The sequence below is a fragment of the Neopelma chrysocephalum genome, unplaced genomic scaffold (genome assembly GCF_003984885.1).
Source record: "Neopelma chrysocephalum unplaced genomic scaffold, ASM398488v2 Primary Assembly neopelma1_24, whole genome shotgun sequence".
In the NCBI taxonomy this organism is placed as follows: Eukaryota; Metazoa; Chordata; class Aves; order Passeriformes; family Pipridae; genus Neopelma; species Neopelma chrysocephalum.
This window is the reverse complement of record NW_020897693.1, coordinates 22,404,823-22,424,082: the sequence shown is the minus strand read 5'-3', so window position 1 is coordinate 22,424,082 and position 19,260 is coordinate 22,404,823. Positions and strand designations below refer to the sequence as shown.

The following is a 19,260-nucleotide window of genomic DNA, read 5'->3' as shown; positions in this document are numbered from 1 at the left end:
ATCTTAATATTGTAATTTATATAATGTATTATATGTATTATAATGTTTGCAATATGATTTTTAAGTGTAGGGTCTTGATTCATAGTATTTCTTATGAAGATACTTTATTAGGGGTTTGATAATTTCTAAACTGATGATAATGAGTTAATTCAAGGACAGCTTAACAGAAAGTATGCTGTCAGTAGATATCAAAAGCAAGCACAAAACTTTTGCAACTGTGATTCAAGTCCTGTGACTTGGGCAGGAAGTAAATAGCTGTTTCTTAGCAGCACTCCTGGGTGTTGGGGTCTGACTCCATTTCCTACATCCATGGAGTGCAACTGGCTACTACCCCCTGTCTCCACGTTTGGATGTTGTGGCCACAGTTCCCTTGTGCAGCTACCAGAACCGTACTGGAGAAACCAGACAAAGATTTACATGTGCAGCTTTGTGTGGCAAATTTTGTGTTTTCTGATCTCTGGCAGCTTTGCCAGACATTCAAGAAAAGCCTGATTCCTTTTTTTTCCCCTTTCTCTCTCTCCCTCAGGATTATACCCGAGTGGTGAGTCCAATCATTGATGTTATCAGCCTGGATAATTTTGCCTACCTGGCAGCATCAGCAGATTTGAGGGGAGGTGGGTATAATGAATGGCTTATGTAAGTTAGGCCTGAGGGATGGTGCATAAAAAATAAGTTACGTTCTCTTCAGCTTTCCAAGAAAACAGAGTGATGATCTTTCCTGATGGGTTCTCTGTCCTTTTTTCTCTGCAACTTTTTCTCTGCAACAGTCTTTTGCAGAGTTAGAACAAAATTAGTGTTTTCCTCTTGAGCTTGCATCACTGTCATAACATTTTGCAATTTCAGGACTTAGTTAATTGATTAGATGTCTCACCATGCTGTCCCTATGCTACATGTACACTGGAGTCTTGACAGGCACTTCCTTTTGCTGCTTTGATCTGCCAGACTATCTCATGGCATCTTCTTCAAGGCGTTTTCACCTCTGCCCTGCAGCTGAACCCCCTGCAGCTGTTCCTGTAGTCACCTCAGTGCCTGGTGCTCTTCCACCTATTCTGTGGCTGGGGTTCACTTCTGCCCTGCTTGCAGCCAAGGGCTACCTCTTCTCTGGCTACCCTCAACAATGATATAAAGTTAGTGACTGTGCTGTGCTCAACTACCCACACAGGCCAAGTATAAGTAACCTTGAAAGAGGTGATATTTACAATGATCTTCAGGCCTTTGTTCCCAGAATACATCACATCCCACTTTATTAAACCTCATAACTTTGGCAGACAGAGAAGTGTAAGACTGGCTGAAATACAGTTATGTTTCACGCTGACAACACTCTCCTGAAGATGTGGAATGAAATTGAGGAGGGGTCTGTAATACCAAGGGGTGACGGTGCGAAGACAGAAGCTGGTGACATCTATATTAGGATAGACTATTACCATTTTGGGTAGACTGTGAGGGTGGTCAGGGAAGGAACAAAGTGATTGCCTGTGATGTAAAGGTAGAGACTATCACTGAAGCTAGTAGTACTGTTTTTACAATAACAAAACCAATTTGATGTGTCTTTTTCCTTCTCAGGATTTGACTGGAGCCTTCACTTTAAGTGGGAGCAGATTCCTATAGAGCAGAAAATGTCCAGAACAGACCCAACTCAGTCTATAAGGTAACTGTCTCTGATGGACAGAGTACAGTCCTCCAAATGCCTTTACCAAGCCTTCACCTGTATGGCAAGGAGGGTACAGAGACTGCCTTGCTGAGGACAAAATGCCAGAGAGTTCACTTGATGATGACAAACTCTTCATGTTATTTTTTGGATGCATCGAGGTCTATACCCTAACTCCCTGAATATTGTAAGAACAGGAATTATATACTATCATGCATGCCACCTCTACAAGCCACCTCTTCTTCTATGTGTTTGTTCTTGTGGTCTCCCTCACTTAACACACTGAATGCCTCAGAAATCCCTTTGGGGTTTTTTAATTACCTCTACCTTTCGGGTGAAAACTTAAGGAATGAAGCACATAAACAGTCATCCAGCAGGTGTAAAGCAGATTGGAGAACTGAATCTTACTTAATAATGTGGGCACAGAATTACTCTCGCCTCCTAAATCTGCATGTTGACGGACAGATGAGACAGTTGTTGCCAGCCTCACTGGAGTGTACATGGCTCTGAAACATGCAGAATGTAACAAATCCTGATATGAAAAGTCATGGTGCTTGTCTGTGTAGGCAGAAAGCTCCCTATTTTTAATATAAAAGTATCATTTAACTCCTCTGTGGGATTTGTGAGCCTCTGTTTTGCACGCCAGAGGCAACCAGCTTGGTAACAGCAGAGCAATAAACACAACAGCCTGTCACACTGTGTCTAATTGGTGAACACAGTCATCAGACAGTGCCCTGTCATTCCTTCATACTGTGAATATTTGTATAAATGCAAAAGACACAGCATTGCTCCTGTAGTGCTTGCAGGACCATCTAACAAAGGCAGGAGAATGATCTAGTGAGGGGGATCTCAGAAACCTGCTGCAAGTTCACTTCCAAACTCTACTCTTTTTCTCTTTTAAATGAGGTAAAATGTGTCAGGGCTGGATTAATTGTCTGCCCTCTAAAATTAAGCTTGTGGTGCTACATATACTTGTGATTATTTTGTGGGCTTCTGTGTTCTCTTCCAGAACCCCTGTTATAGCAGGAGGCATCTTTGTGATTGACAAGTCCTGGTTTAACCACTTGGGAAAATATGATACTCAAATGGACATCTGGGGAGGAGAAAATTTTGGTAAGTGTAGGGAATTGTCATTCAGGGGAATGGCATACTAATGCAGAACCTCTTCCCAGTCTTCATCACTTACCAGAATTCTTTTTCTGAGAGATCTGATCTGCATGTCAGTGTAAGGTTAGGGACATGGCCAGGTAATCCCCATGATGGTCGGAGCTATTATTACTGTCAGCATAAAGTGGAGACATTCTGCAATCAGGGCTACACTCTCTTACAGGCATATGTGCTATTATGCAGGTGCTTCCACAGTACAAGAAAGAAGGAGGAACCTCCTGAAATTTAAATGGTTGCTTCTTTTTGGAGGATATTCCTCCAGTTCTTCACATGACAGTCTGTGTTGCTCCAGCTCTGGACAGCCACTCCTACAGTCTCTTATATCTGTTCCTCTCTCGCAGATAAGTCTGAGTTGGTCTCCCAGCTTGACAGGTCAGAAAGATATTTTTCCTAATAAAATAAATGTCTTTGTAAACTAAATTTGATTACAAATAGATTCAGAATGCAAACATTTAGAAGCAGACTAGGGCATCACAAACATGTAAGGCATTCAGAGGCCCAGTGTAGTCTGTCCACTGAAGTGCTGTTATAAGGCATGGTGCTTAAACTCGTGTCCTTGCACTTAATGGTGGCAGAGATATTCCAGGCATCTCTCTTTGATCTGTGTGAAGGGGTGCTGCAATGTCACCAGATGTTAGTGACAAACGCAAGAAGATGCAAAGAGAGGTTCATGGAGACCTCAAGTATTTGGGGCATTCATTTAGAAATGGTGCAGGTGGAGCTGAAGAGATAAAAGCCTTATGCTGTCTTGCACTAACTTAAGTAGATTTTTCTGTAGCTAACACTGCTAAAGAAAATTCTATTTCTACAGCTTGCATAAATGTCACAGATTTGTAAATAAAACCCTTTAAGGAAGAATTTGTATGGTGTTTTCTAGCACCTGGAGAACCAACTAGGAAGAACAAACTAGTCAGGAAGAGGAAACTTTTGTTTCTCTGAACACAGCTGGGAGAACTGCTTGTTTCTGAAATGCTTTCTGAAACCAGGAAATAATATTTTGGGCTGATAGTAGAATATCAAAGTACTACATTTTAAAAACAAAATATCTAATAATAAGTGCTTGTGTCCTCTGTTTTCTCAGGTCTTGCTTCAGTTTTATGATATTCATTATATTAAAAAGAGATATTAAATGGGGCTGGCATTGGAATCTCAGTAGTGCTAGTAGCATCAGCTAAGCACTGTGCCAGGAAGCCTTTACCCAGGCATGAAGATCCCCTCTCCTTTGTCCCTTAGACTCCTCTGCACAGCCAGACTCAGCTTCTTGCTGTCACTAGCCCTGCTCCAGCTGCAGAGCCAGCTACTTGGACATTCTGCCAACCTCTGAGCTGCAACTCTGTAAAAGGTGTAAGCCCCAAGGAGGGAGAAAGAATATTTCTTTAGGTTTTTATTTGTCTGCTTCTGCCCACCTGGGAGCCCAGTGCTGTTGTTTGGTCTGTATGTCAGTAGTATGATAATAAGCAGAGCTCTCTGCCATAAGTAGCAGTAAATTATGTGCACACTCACAGCCATTCTTGCAGGTAGAGCTGTTCAAAACCTCCACAGAATTGCTTCATTCTCCTTGAAATTGCTCTTGTAAAGCCTGGCAGTGGCTGGGCCAGGCTGTGTGAGACTCAGCAACATGTACAGGGCTTGCCAGCTTTGCCTTGTTACGTGGTTTTCCTGTAAATTCTGTGTCTCCCACCACTTGTCTCTTATCCTCTGTTGAACCTGTTGCTGTTGAATGCAGAGGGGTAGAAACCAACCTGTATTTGACAACAAGAAATATTAATTTTCCCTGAATAATTCAGAATGGTTAATTTAGCCTCTATAAAAAAAATGTTTACCATACTTAATTGAAAACTGGGTTTTCTGATTAAGGAAAACTATTAATAATATTCTGAAACACTATTTTTACTTAAAATTACAGTTTTGAGTGGAAATAAACTGTTTGGATTAGGTAATCATTTTGGATGAGGTGGAAGAGGGGTTCTGACTAATTTGGGTGGGTGGGATGGGCCATTATCTGCTCACAAAGGCTATTTTTAATAAACTACTTTGAAACCTTTTTTGTGTGAGGAAACAGGATGAGTGTATGGGAAGGGCACAGAGCTGGATGAGCTCTGCACACACAGCAGGTACACAGAAATGATCAGGCAGCAATTACCAGCTGCATAAATATCCTTCCAGCTGGATGTGAGCTGGTAAATCCCCTTTTTTTTACTGTGATGGGGAAAAGACACAGTGATTAAGTAATTTAAAACACATACAGACTAAGTCACGTCCTGAAAAATATACAGCAAAAAGTTCTATTTTCCATCAGAGGATGGATGAAAGTCCTTAATAAGTTATGTTTGGTCTTCATTTTCTCTGATGTGTCCAAAATCTGCATTCTTTTGCCTCTTCTTTAAAGAGTTCTATCATTTGCAAACCTGGACATGCAGTCTGTCTGTGTGTCTAAGATGGCATGAGAAATCCTCTCTTGGGAAATGGACAAGACTTTAAGTTACACATGCTAGACTGAGAGTTATATTTTTGTTGTAGGCCAGAGCAAGTCAGAACCTCATTCCAGGAGAGCAAATGCCAACTGGACACACCACCAGACATAAACTTATGTCTTGGGCTTTTTTTTTTCTTTGTTTTAAAATGCTTCCTCTATTCAAATCTGGAACTCCCTGTTGAAAAGAAACTGAAAATAATAAGCTCTGGAAAAGAGACAAGGAGAGACGAGATAGTAAGAAATGCCACAAAATACAGTATAATAAAATGTGGTTTTTTACTTAGAAGCTAGATTAAATACATCACCTTCCCCCACCCTGCAACTTACTGTTTAACAACCTCTCTCAGTGTGCAGAGAGGAAAGCAATGGACAAAGATGAAGGTTGGGAAGATGTTAGCGTGTATACATGCTTTCAAACATCCATTAGATCTGGATGCATAATTTCTTTTTAATTTCCTAACATCAGAGCCGCATACTTCAGGCATTACTGGAGGGAGATCCCAACTGCGTACAATTTTTGAAGTAATTAGTCCATACAATCGGAAGCCCTTTTGGTAAGGACTACCAAACTACCCAGCTAATTTTCATTTTCCTTCTTCCTTCTTCTCTTCTCATCACCACATGAAATGCAAGTGGAAAACCCCTCTGGTGTGGCAGTGATTAAATTTGCGAGGACAGACTCATAAGCTTGAGCAAGGTCACATATCTTCTGTGATGCAAATAAGTGCCTGAACATCAAAGCTCCGTGTTCTTCTAATCCTTTACCAAAATGTTGAATTTAGCTTCAGGATAGGGTGGATTTCTTCAAGTAGCAGGATTCTCTCCATATTTTTATAGTGATACTATTAGACTCACATCTGCTCTGAGCAACTTCCCCAGCAGAGGCAACTGTTGACAAACTGTAACACAGTCATCCACTTATTTTCTTTTTTTTTCTTTTTTTTCTTGTTAAATTAGAAATAGACCCAACCAGAACAAGAAGCCATTGTAGGGTGGATAACATAGAGGTATGAGGGAGAGGACTTTGCTCTAGACATTGAATCTCTATGCCCTCATCTTGTTCTCTTCTTTCTCTTTGTCTTCTAAACTCCCTTTCTTCCTCACATGATTTGCTTTACACAGTAAATTCTTCTTTTTTTAATTCCATCCATGTGCAGGGAGGAATGTTACAAGAGTCCAAAACAAGGTGGGTGTGGCAATGATCTCACTGTTGCCAAATGCCATCCTGAAGGCCTGACAGAAACCTCAATGACCTGGTCAGATGCAAAGGTGAAATGCTCAGGGAACTAAAGAGGAGCAGGACTGGAGAAGGCTGGGAAGTCTCTGAGCCACAAGGGTTGCCTCCATTTTAACAAAGGGAGAACAGTTTCTCCGCTCTCACCATGGCATTGCTTTTCCTGATTTTGCTGTTGCAGGCAATACATCTAGAGCAGAGGGGCAAGGAAGTTGCCCTTTTTGGAACTGCTGCCGATCTACCTGCATCTGTATGACTCTTGGGGTCTCTTCCAGAGCTCTCTTTCCGAGTGTGGATGTGTGGTGGCAGCTTGGAGATCGTTCCCTGCAGTCGAGTGGGACACGTGTTCAGGAAGCGCCATCCCTATGACTTTCCTGAGGGCAATGCACTGACTTACATCAAGTAGGTGTTGACTACATCAAGTGGTTCCTGGTAGCAGCCAGATCACCTTCGTGTTGGGCATGTCTAAATAAGCCTGAATTCTTTGTTGTCTTTCTGCCTGGTAACAGAGAACAGCTTGTGGCTGAGCATCTGTTCTCAAGGGAAGGATGAGTTGCTGTTTTATGTGAACAAAACCTGTTCCCTTCTCTGTTTGTATTAGTGCGTCTTGTTCCTCCTCAGTCTGCAGTGGAGGGGGGAACAGTACCCCAGAGTGAGATTCTGGCTGTTCATGGATACTGCCTTGTGACTTGTGCCTGTGTATTGGCAGTCCTTAGTTATCTCTGTTGTCTCTGAGCTGTATGTGCTCTGAGATAAGCCCTGAGGACAACTTCTACTGCAGGACAGATGGAAAGGGAAGAGAGCTGAGACAAAGTGTTTGACAATGAGAGTGGTTAAGCATTGCATCAGGGCCCCAGAAAGGCAGTGAAATCTCCATCCTTGGAGATTTCAAAACTCAACCAGTCAAGACGCTGAACAACATGACCTAATACAAAGCCAGTCTGCTTTGGGCAGAATGTTAGATGTTAGAAGTGCATTCCAAGCTGAATTATCCCATAGTGTTATTCTAATCTGGGGAAAGGAATACTGTAAATGAGTGGGATGGTGACAGTCAGGCCAGGTGTCTCTGCAGAGGGATATGTGTGAAAAAGTCATGGTAAACTATGGCTATTAAAATTTTAACTTCCAAACAGAAGTTTTCCTGCAAGGCTTTGTAGACTTAACACATTCAATCTCTATCCATTTGTACTGCCCACTGTGTTTCATATTTGGGACCATCCCCCACTCCCTCCTGGCAGACAGGCCGTAGTTCTGCCCACCCAGTCAGTACCTGCTCACTGGGAGGACAGGTTCTCCAACAGCACTCAGCAAATCATCTCCTCATCCCCCTGCAGGAACACCAAGCGCACAGCAGAAGTGTGGATGGATGAATACAAGCAGTACTACTATGAGGCCCGGCCATCTGCTATTGGGAAGTCGTTTGGAAGGTAAGCTGCCCCCAGACCTTGGTAGGAGGGCTCTGGTAAAACCCTTGGTAGCAACGAATAGTTTTTAGATCATTTCTGGGGCTAAGTGTGAGAAAAAGAGATGCTCTAAAAGGCTAGCTTGCCAGGGAGGTTGTAGCTTGAGTGTCTGGCTAATGAGGTTTGCTTCTAATTCCCTTTATTTTTCCCCCACTAACTTTGCATAAATCATCTGTTAGCAGAAGGCCAGAGGGATCTGTAATGAAATTAAAAGACCAAACATTTTAAGTGGATTGATAGGAATGTTTTTTTTAACACAACATGCAGCTGTTCTAGAAATGCAAGCTATGCAGTTACTAGAGCTTGATCTGAAGTTCCTGTGCGGATAGAATCTCAGGGCAAGCACAGCTGGCTGGCACATGGGGCAGGTTGCACTTGGTACACTCCCCTTTCCTGATGAGTGAATGGGTAGTTTGCCTGGTTTGTGGGGCAGGAGAGAACATGGCCAGTGGTGAGACGTGTCATTCAGAAACACAATCTCTGCAGAACTGTGCTCCTTACAGCACCTTTGCTAAAGCTGTCTTCAGGCCACATGGGATTCATTGTTACAGGCTTAACTGTTCTCTGTGACCCAGAAATCAGTGATGGACACCAAAACCTGGGCTGAGAGGAGAGCTTGCTCTCTGTGCTATCAAACCCCTTTGACTCCCAAATAAATGTAAAAATCCCAGGAGTGCTGTATATCTGTGGGTTGTATCTGCCCTGTGAACAAATGGCTATTGTATCAGTGTAAGGACTTGGCAAATGTGGTTGTATCTCAAATGTGTAGCTATGTGCACTGGGTAATGATGCATGTCCTTCTTATTTGATGACAAGCAGGTCACTTTTTTTGCTGTACATTGTGCTTTATTATCATGATGCATTACATATCTTGGTACAAATAGCTTTGCCTGCCTAATTTATCTGTCCTTGAGCTGACTGCAGCAGCTGGACTGGGGCCAAATAGCAAGTAACCCTGCTGCTTGTGAGGGAAATCGAATTATTGCATTTTGTACATGGATATATTGCTCATGTGTTTTAGGGGCCAAACCTGCAGCTCTTGTTCACACAGGCTTCCTAGTGACTTTGCTGGTAGCATTGGCTGAATAAGAGCTGGAGCAAAGCGTAAGGCTTTGATTTCAGGCAATTTCTTGACCTGTAGTAACAATCCTGTGAACTTTAATCTAGAACCATTGCATCTAGATTTTAGAATGCAAATGCATTTGACACCATCACTGACAATGGGGCCTATAATGGACCCTCCTTCCCCACAATTTTGGTAGATATAAAATCTAAGTACATTTTCCTGAGGTGTGTGGCCTCATGTATATGTACAGTGGCCTCTGGGGGCTGAGGATGGCAAGGTACATAAGTACAGTTGAAATTTGTTCCAACACACAAATGTAGTGTTACAGCTTGAAGACAAGAGCTCCTAGTTTCACTGCTCACAGAATCACAGAATATGCTGAGTTGGAAGGGACACACAAGGATCACTGAGTCCAACTCTTGGCCCTGCACAGGAGCATATCCAAGAGTCACACCATGTGCCTGAGGGTATCACCTGAATGCTTCTTGAACTCTGTCAGCCTTGGTGCTGTGACCACTTCCCTGGGGAGCCTGTTCCAGTGCCCAGCCGCCCTCTGGGTGAAGAACCTTTTTCTAATATCCAACCTAAACCTCCCCTGTCACAACTTCAGGCCATTCCCTCAGATCCTGTCACTGGTCACCACAGAGAAGAGATCCTGTCCCTCCTCTTCCCCTCACAAGGAGTTGTAGACTTCAAAGAGATCTCCCCTCAGTCTCCTCTTCTCCAGGCTGAACAGACCAAGTGACCTCAGCCACTCCTCATATGGCTTCCCCTCAAGGCCCTTCACCATCTTTGTTGCCCTCCTTTGGACTCTCTGTAACAGCTTAATATCTTTCTTACATTGTGGTGCCCAAAACTGCACACAATATTCAAGGTGAGGCTGCCCCAGTGCAGAGCAGAGCGGGACAATCCCTGCCCTTGACCGGCTGGCGATGCTTTGCCTGATGCCCCCCAGGACAGGGTTGGCCCTCCTGGCTGCCAGAGCACTGCTGACTCATATTCAACTTGCCATCGACCAGGGCCCCCAGGTCCCTTTCTGTGGCACTGCTTTCCAGCATCTCATTCCCCAGTCTGTAGGAACATGCGGGGTTGCCCCATCCCAGGTGCAGTATCCAGCACTTTCCCTCATTGAACTTCATATGGCTGGTGATTACCCAGTTCTCTAATTTGTCAAGGTCTCTCTGCAGGGCCTCCCTGCCTTTGAGGAAGTCAACAGCTCCTCTGAATTTTGTGTCATCTGCAAACTTGCTCAGTATCCACTCCAGTCCTGCGTCCAAGTCATTTATGAAGATGTTGAAGAGCACAGGGCCTAAGATGGAGCCCTGCAGAACCCCACTTGAGAGTGACTGCTTGAGGGAAATCCTCTTGTTCAGGCAGCTAAAGCCAAGCAAATCAGCAATGCGAGGACTGGTGCAGCAGACAGTTACTGAGATGTTGAGTTAGTCTCCCCTTATACTATTCCCCTTTCCCCAAACAGCTTAAGAACAAATAACTAAATTCTCCAGGTCTGAAACCCAGCCTGAGCCTAGAGCTGCTGCCATGAGCTAGAGACACTCTTTAGCACACACAGATTAATCATATGTGCATACCTGAGCACAAACACTTTCTAGGCCTTTTCAGCAGCTGATGGTTGTGCAATTTTCATGGTATGCCTCTACAGGGGCACCCAGAGGCAGAAGTGCTTTCCTGATCCTACAGTAGTTTTACTGCAATGTATTATTTAACAAGGTAGGACCTGGGCCCTGCTATCACTCTGAGCTAAAGGAAGAAGAAGCTTTCTGCAAGAACAGCTTTCTTCTATTTTTATTTCCTGCCACTTGCCTCTCTCCTTTTCACCTCAGGTCACTGCTAGTGCTCTGAACCCAGCAACAGCTTCTTGGGAGAATGAGTAATGGCAAAAAGTCATATAATCTCCCTCAAACCTCCTGGCCAATCTTCATTGTTCCCCTCCCTCCTGTTCACTTCCTTATCCTCAACAACTGCCTGTGTTTCCAGTGTTGCAGACCGAATGGAGCAGCGACGCAAACTGAACTGTAAATCCTTCCAGTGGTATCTGGAGAATGTCTACCCTGAGCTCAAGTGAGTCAGTTCTTCACTTGGAGAAATCTCTGAAGGATTTGGGAGGTGGGTCACAATGAGAAGCTGAGCCTTTATGGCAGTGGACAAAGGAAAGACTTATGCTTGGAAAAGGTTTTCCTCAATTCTTCTTTTTGGTGAGAAACCTCCTGTGTTTTCCTGGCATATATCATCACAACTCTGCAAAAGGTTTGTTGCTCCTGCCTCTGGGAGCCTTCTGCTCTGCCCCACACAGCTGTCCCTTGGATATGTGCAACAGTGGTGTTTTCAGAGGTGCAGAGTGCAGACGAGTGCCAGAGCACTACATCCCTCCCAGTTATGACTTGGTCTCTGCCGGTTGGATGCTCTGCCTGGAGGTAGTTGAGCCAAGTAGAGCTGGACAGCCTCAGTGCAGAGGTGTGGGTGATTCAGAGAAAGCTCTGATGAATGCCTGTGGCTTCACCTGCCCTGGGTCAGGACTCAGTAGTGTTTGTGCCCTTGCTCAGCTGGGAGGTAGCCTGGATAGATCTGTGTTTGTTAGCACGTGCTATCCAACACACCTTTACATCTCAGTCTGTGGCTAACATTAATGGAGGCTAAAACATCCAGCTGTAGTCTGGCTTTGACAGACCTTACCTGTATTCCTACCATTGAGACAATGAGTATGTGTTAGCAGTAGGGAGAAGACTGAAAAAGGGGGAGGCAGAAGCAGGGTAAATCAGTGTGGATATAGCTTTTTGCTGGAAATGGCCTCTTTCAGAATTTCAGAGTCAACACATTAAACTGCTTGGGGTATACCTCAAGATCCTGATATGCCTTCTGAAACAAAAAGATACCAGTCCTTTGACCAAGTTCTCCCTTGACTTTTGCCTCCTCCATATATTTCAAATGGATAGCATAATATTGTCTGTTTTCTGTCAAATATAGGGGACAGTGTTTCAGTCAGGGGCCTGTTAAGCCCTTATAAATGTGAAAGTGCTTTGGACATTTCTGTATATGAAGTACCATGCAACTGTCATTTTACTTCAAGGATTCCTGAAAAGGAGTTGATTCCAGGAATAATTAAACAAGGAGGAAACTGCCTGGAGTCTCAGGCACAGGATACCACAGGGAATATATTGGCTGTCATGGGAAACTGTAAAGGGACAGTGAACAATCCTCCTGTCACTCAGGTAAGGCAGGCTTCAGTTTGGTGCTTTGCTCCTGCTTCTACCCTTTTTACTACCTGAGATTGAAAAGGCATTTCTGTCCTTGGTGGGTTTGTATAGAGGTGAATGAAGGAAGAATTTGACCGTTTGGAAGAATGATTTTAATCACAAGCAGAAGGAGAAGCTGTGCCCATCTCTTAGAGCTTTGTTGGCTCAACAGACTCAGCAGTCAGGCATAGAGTAGGAAGTTCCATCACTCAAAGATGAAAGGTAGTGCTTGAATGCCCCGGGGGTGACAAGTTGTGCAGTAGGTGTGCGACCAGGGTTTAAGTCGTGTAGCTGTTCACACTCAGATCGTTGCTTGGATGTGCTCTGCTTCATCGGCCAACCTACCAGAATTGTTCCATGGCTGTGTTTGGCTAGTACTTTAGCATGTGGGTGAGAGATTTTCCCAGGATCAGAAACATTCCTTGGTCTGCCAGTTTAGCTGTAGCTGCAGATAACTTGAATTGTGCTGTTTTACAGATGTGTTTCAGTTTAAAGCCCAAATAGAGTTTAAATAGCTAAGATTTCAGCTGCAGTAATATGGTGCAGCTCTCCTAACTGCAGTGGAACTGTACTGGTTTATGTGAGCTGAAGATCTCCACTCAACCTCTTCTTTTGGCGATTAAAAGCAGCAGGGAAGCAGCTTGAGAAAGTTAAGGGTCACAGTAGGATATTTTATGCCAGAAAACACATATTCACATCTGTTAACTGTTAGAAACTAGTTTGCAGCCAGCATTCAATATGCCATTTAATCTGACTCATTGTTCCATGTCATTACCATTTGAAATCTCTGAAATTTACTGCATTTTGTATTATCTTCCTTGGGGAAAGTACAGTAATAATAGTTGATTGGGTCAGGCATCCCTCTAGTCAGAGGGAAAAATGAAGCAGCTTGTCCTTTATGTGTGCTGAGGATACATGGATATGCTTGCATGTGTTTTGCTTCGCTTGACAATCCAGGATTGTCAAGGTCCAGGATACCTGTTACAGAACATGTCTGCTGTAAAATGTGCAGAAGCAGTTGCACGTCTTGTAAGTCAGGGCTTGGGGTCCTCCTTGCTTTGTAGTCCTGAATCTGTAAAGCTGCAGAGCAAAGAGTTGCATGGGATCCAAGGTTAATCTGACATCTCAGATGGTGAGGGGAGCTAGCTGGAGGCTTTGAAATGGTCATGGTGCACCAAGCCTGAGCATAAACTTCTGATCAGGTGAAGACTGCTGTGGTAGTCTTCCCAGGGAGCCTTTGATAAGAATAGAACAAAGGATAGAGGTTTTTTTAATATCTGATGGAAAAAACTCTCTCCCTTATCTGATCGCTGTTGTGATCCTAATGGAACCTTTCTTTTTCTTATTCCAAAGGAGTGGGTATTCAGTGACCCTTTAATTAGACAGCAGGACAAGTGTCTTTCCATTACCTCCTTCTCTACTGGCTCTCAAGTCACACTGGAAGCCTGCAATCAAAAAGATGGCAGACAGGTAGGTGCGCCTGTTTTTAATCCCTTCGTTTCTACATACTGGTGTTCCTACATCAGTGCAGCCAGCAGGGACAAACCTAGTACTATCAAAGCATATAAAAGTCCTTTCCATCTCCACCTCTGATGTATTTCATAAGCTTGGATGTATGAGATTGCTTGCAATCAGAGCAGGACGTGCAGTATGTGTGTGTCTGCTCTGCCTGGGCCCTCAGCAGCATGGTTAGCTCCAGCTCAGTAGCACCCTAACCTTGCTTCTTGGATGTGGTAATGTGCAGCCAGATTGGTGCATGGATGGAGCACAGCATCAGAGAGAGGTAGGTAAGGCAAATGCTTTGAGAAACCTAAGGGAACAGTGGTGTGTGCTACCATTTGTTTGTTTATTTATTTAGAAGTGAGAGAACTGTGTTCTTTGTGCTGTCTTTGGACATGTGAACAGACCTTTAAAACTAAGTGTGTGCAGCTCACTTGAGAAATGCTGACTGGCATAAAGCACCGTATGTTCCCAAACTGCTCCCTAGAGGAAAAATACACAGCAGCAGTGTTCCTGACAAAATGCAGCTCTGTGACTTATGGTGTTTCCAAGATGCGCATCCCTGATCTGTCAGGAGAAATCAATCATTTTGCCTTACAACATTAGGTGAGAGATGGCCTCTGCAATGGCCAGGGTGCCCTCAACAGAGATGTGATGTGCCTTTTTATCAGAACTGGGCAAAACACAAAAGGTGACAGCACAAGACTGGCAGGCAGCAGATTGGGCTTTTTTCACTCCTAGTTGCTGTACTTCCCTCTACACCAAGAGAGAACAAATTTTCTGTCATCTAAGGCTATGCTGACTTTGTGCTTTCTGACGTGTTTGTTATTTTGACAGCCCAAAGTCAGGAGAGGGCTCAGCTTGCTACCAGTCCTCAGTAGTATCCTCTTTTGTCAGTACTTTTTAATGCTATATGAATCCTTGAAATTAGTATTTCCTGAAGGAAAGCACTGAAATCCAGTCATGCTTGTTTATGGGAAACCTATGTAGACTTTCCTCTGGAGGGTTGGTTAATGCAAAAATGTCTTTAAGAGTTGTCACCATAAATACACAGGGAAAACTCTTTAAGTTCGGATTAGTCTGCAAGGATATCCCAGGTGTGCTGTGCTTGCCTGCTCGTTTTTGTTGGTGGTAATCACTCACCCCCTTGCTGTGTAAATAGGTCACTTAGCCTCCCCTTATGTGCCTTGCAGTATTTTCCTCCCTGGCAGCAGAAAGGACTCTAGCAGCTGCCAAAATCAGCTGTCTTTCTCTGCGTCCCCTGTCATGGAAGGACAAGGGTCCCTCAAGGAGGGTGGAGTCCAAGCCCTGTCAGCCAGAAGAGAGATTAATTCACAGTAACACAAGCAGGCTTATTCTGCTGTTGGAATAGGATTTATTGAGTCTTGATGTGTTGATTATATACAGGCTCATTATAAAGACATGCACACATACTTAAGGATGTGAGCTGTTGTTTTCCATTACCTTATGTGAACAAACTGCACTTAAATCAAGGACTTGACCTAGCAGATGATTTAACCAATTGACTGTAAGCAAGGATTTTGTTTAAGCATTTCAAATAATTAGAGACTGATTTGAATTACAGCTGCCATCCCAAACCGTCTTGCAGCTGAAGGGATGAGGTGGGAGAAATGCATTTGAATTTTTGATTTAATTTGGGTTGAAATGCTCTTAAATGTTGGGGTCTTTTTTGTAGTCCCAAACTCCCATTTCAGATTTGTACTTACAAAGCCAGTTCTACTTGCAGTGCTCAAGTTTGTTGTGTTCCTGGGGAATGTTGTTATGGTTCTTCCCTTCCATAAACACAACAGTAATTGTTGCTCACACTGACATTAGATTTTAATTAGCTAGAAGCCAGTCATCTTGCAGACTATCCCATTCTCTCTCCTCCTGATATTTGAGAGGTTGATTTTCAAGAGAGAGCAAAGCTGGAGGGAACAAATGCCCTCAGCTGCCCTACAACTCGCCTATCTCCCCATGGATACTTACAGCTCAAAGTGCAAGTACTGGGGGAGAGCAGTGTTTCCAAATTGCAAATGAGTGTATTCACTTCTCAGTTCAAGTAGACTTCTCAGAAAGTCAGAGGACCTGAATGGGGGTGGAGGCAGGGAAGTTGAGCTACTTCAGAGAGCTGGAAGTGACAAGCAAGAGCCCTGAGTAGGTGGGCTAAGTGGAAGAGGGTGAGCCTGAAAAATATGCATCACATGGACAATATCCTAAGAGGAGATGGTAGCATAATAAAAGTCCGGCTTTGAACATCTTTGCTGTCACTGTCATCAGAGATCTGTGGTGAAAGATGTTTGGACTTTTCTGGATCTGGGTTTCATGTCTGTGTCTGAGTCATGAAAAAGCAAGATTTCTGTCAAAAGATGAGACGTGATAACTTTGTTTTTTAGTGTCACTGGAGTAGATTGGTTAGATCCTTATGACAGAACCATACAGCTCCTGAAGTTGGTTTCTGCTTTCTAACATACTGAATCTGTGCCCATGCTACACAGCTGTTGTGCAGTAAGCATGTCCACAGGGCAGCTAACAGTCCCATCTAACATACAGCTAAAACTCTAGCAGAGCCCTTAGACTATTATGACTTGTATCTAGGGTATTACTTCAAAATAAGTCTGGAATTTTGCAAGCAGGAAGATATGAGACAATAGTTAAACTTTAGATGGTTTTTGGTTATGTCAGACTATTCTCCCTTGGGTTGAAAGAAGTCAGAAATTAAATCTATTTGGCACCATGATCACATTGATCATTCAACAGCAACAGCTGGCACTGCTAGCAGAAGACCAGCCAAAAGCTATTCTGCATAATCAGAACTAGATTTCAAACCAGATGGATGTTATCCATAATGTTATTTGGGGAATAGAATTTTTAGTTGAATGCACAATAAATTATTGCCTTTAGCTTTATTTTTGGCTCTGACTGACAGTGGGAGTGGCATTTTAATTTGTACTATAGTGAGGACAGATAGAAGGCAAAGCAAGAGTCAGACACTAAAACAAGAGAATGAAAATGAGAAACATTGGCACAGTATTGCCCAATGGAACAAGAAGCATGCTGAGAAATCTTATTAAACAGCTATATTTCATTAAAATGTGCTGAAGGAATGTGACCTCAGCCTGAAAATGAGGACACCAAGTTTTCTTGTGAGACAAACAGTATTTGAAGTCCTGTATCCCTTTGTATGCAGTTGGGAAATTTTTCCCACTTTGCTTCTCAGTGTATCATGTTATCTGAAGTGAAGATTAATGCAACTTTATATAGAGTATCAGAAAAGAGAAGGAGTGAAAGCCTGTGTATTCTGAAAGCACCTGACTCAGCGTCTTCATGATAATAAGTAGGTAAAACAATACTGGCAGTATGCTGCAGCTTGAAAGCAGTTTTCAGGAGACAAGAGTTTCTCTCAATTGTGATTCTTAGTTTTACAGATTTAGGTGCTCAAAGGAAGACAGCAGTTGCTGGATCCTGGTGTGAGCTTTTCCATCACATTGTCTGCTCATATATTTAAAATTTACTGTTCGTCATCTTCATGACCAGCTTCAGGCTGCCCATGGCTCTGCAAATACATTCAATTGCAACTTGTAGCATCCTTGGCTATTCCAGTTATCAGCTCTCCATAGATTTCTGTCTGAAGCATCTCAGTCCTCATCAACAAAATCTGCTTTTCTTGGCTGTGTTTCCTGAGTTGGGCCAACTCTGCTGTGTTTCATGGTCAGGATCTTGAGAGAACCCCTGGATTATTGGGGGTTAAAAGAAAACATTTGATTACCCTGAAAAATTATACTGGTGTAAACAACTTCAGCTCTTGTATATATTGGGTAGAAGAGGACTGGCTGTTTCTGACTTTTCTCCTGGTAATTTGCACATAGAGTGCTTCTATCCAGCCACCTCAAAGTACTTCGAAATGATAGATAAAAAAAGATGGAGAGAGATATTTACAAAAAAAGTGTGGAAATTTTTGGTTGACACTGGGGAAGAGGATCAAGACACAATGTTTCAAAGAAAATCTGGATTCTTTTTTTTCCCTCCGTCTTCACTCCAAATCTACTCTGACCAGTAAACTGGTAAATCTTCCTCTGCACAAGAAAAGGAGACCAAAAAGGATTTTCATGCCAAAAATTTTCAGATTTTGCAATGCTTGTGTCTTCCAAAAGCTTTTCTTCCAAGTCATAATGTCTTGGTGTAGGAGAGTAGAGGACTCCCTGTAACATTTGGCTGTGTATGCAGAAGGTGTCTGCTCTGTTTATTTTTTGCTGAAGATGGGCATTATTGGCGTCATTTAAAAGTTATCTGTCCAGGCTCTCCTTATGGTCTGTGGAGAAAGCTGGGCTGTGCCAGAAGGTTCTTGTACCTTGGACTCCTCCATAAGTATGTTACGAGGGAACTAGTTTAGACTAAGTTGCCCAGTTCTGAGGTGGCTGACAGTGGGAGATGAGCATCCTACCTCCTGTTTCCACCCATTCCTACTGCCCACCCTCCTCAAGGGTCTGAGATATGATGTGTCCCTGCAGGGCAGGATGTTGGGCTCTCTTTGGTAATTCTGTGGTCTGACAGTCAGACAGGAGGGTCTTCTGAAAGGTTCAGGTGAAGTCAGGGGAGTTGCTCCGGGATCTCATGAAGGGCAGCAAAGCACAGTTTCTGACCAGAAAGGGTAAAATCCATCATTCTGAACATACCACTTCTGTGTGAGATGAGGAACCCTACTTTGGCTTTTACTGTTCATGTGTTTTATAACAGCTTCATACATGCCACCTGCCTGCAGCCCAGATAAGCCTTACCTTCAACTCTCACCTTCTCAGTGTTCCTCCTCCCCCTTCCCCATCCTTGTCCCATTTTATTTTTAAAAAGGGGACCTGGAGTGACTTGAAATGCTATGCTTTCCAGTGGTGTGATTCACTGAGAAGCTGATTGATTCGGTGTAGTTTCTTAGCAGCAGCAGATGTGCTCTGGTGAGTGTTTGATGGTGTCCTGCTGTGGCTGCAGACTCTCCCTACAGACTTGACAGTGGGTACCTGCTCAGCATGGACAGATGCCACAGCAGCAGGTCTCTGATCTGGAGGAATAAAATGAGCAAGCCTCCAGTGGTGCTAGTTTTCTCCTGAACAGCTAAAAGGAAGAAGAAAACCAGTGTCCCTCAGTAATTGCTCTTGTACCCATCTCAAATCTCATAACAGCATATTCTTTTACAGCAAGGTCTTTTGGTGAGCTATGGGGTGTGTGGGAGAGACAGCTGGCAGGCATTCCCTAGCCATTCCCATAGGGAAAGGTGAAGGAGGAGACTGGGAATTCACAAATACAGAGAGGTGGTGGGAGAGTGGAGGACAAGGAACTAGGTGGGCTTTGGAGAAGGTCAAAAGACTCTTCTCTGAGGTGTCTGTGACACTGGGAAACACTGTCATGCGGCGATCGCACCAGCTGGGCAGAGTGTGCAGCTTTCTAGGGGAGAAGACCTCCT

General features: G+C 43.6%; 1 protein-coding gene across 3 annotated transcripts in view; it reads left to right on the top strand.

The window, feature by feature from the left end:
• The window catches only part of GALNT16 (polypeptide N-acetylgalactosaminyltransferase 16), a 76,164-nt gene that overhangs the window by 51,846 nt on the left and 5,058 nt on the right, over nucleotides 1–19,260 (top strand). For all 3 annotated transcript variants that reach the window (XM_027707969.1, XM_027707960.1, XM_027707976.1), the window contains exons 7-14: nucleotides 527–614; nucleotides 1,564–1,648; nucleotides 2,658–2,761; nucleotides 6,801–6,927; nucleotides 7,860–7,952; nucleotides 11,050–11,133; nucleotides 12,140–12,281; nucleotides 13,659–13,775. In XM_027707969.1, coding sequence (XP_027563770.1) covers nucleotides 527–614; nucleotides 1,564–1,648; nucleotides 2,658–2,761; nucleotides 6,801–6,927; nucleotides 7,860–7,952; nucleotides 11,050–11,133; nucleotides 12,140–12,281; nucleotides 13,659–13,775 — 840 coding nt within the window. The remainder of the gene's footprint in view (nucleotides 1–526; nucleotides 615–1,563; nucleotides 1,649–2,657; nucleotides 2,762–6,800; nucleotides 6,928–7,859; nucleotides 7,953–11,049; nucleotides 11,134–12,139; nucleotides 12,282–13,658; nucleotides 13,776–19,260) is intronic.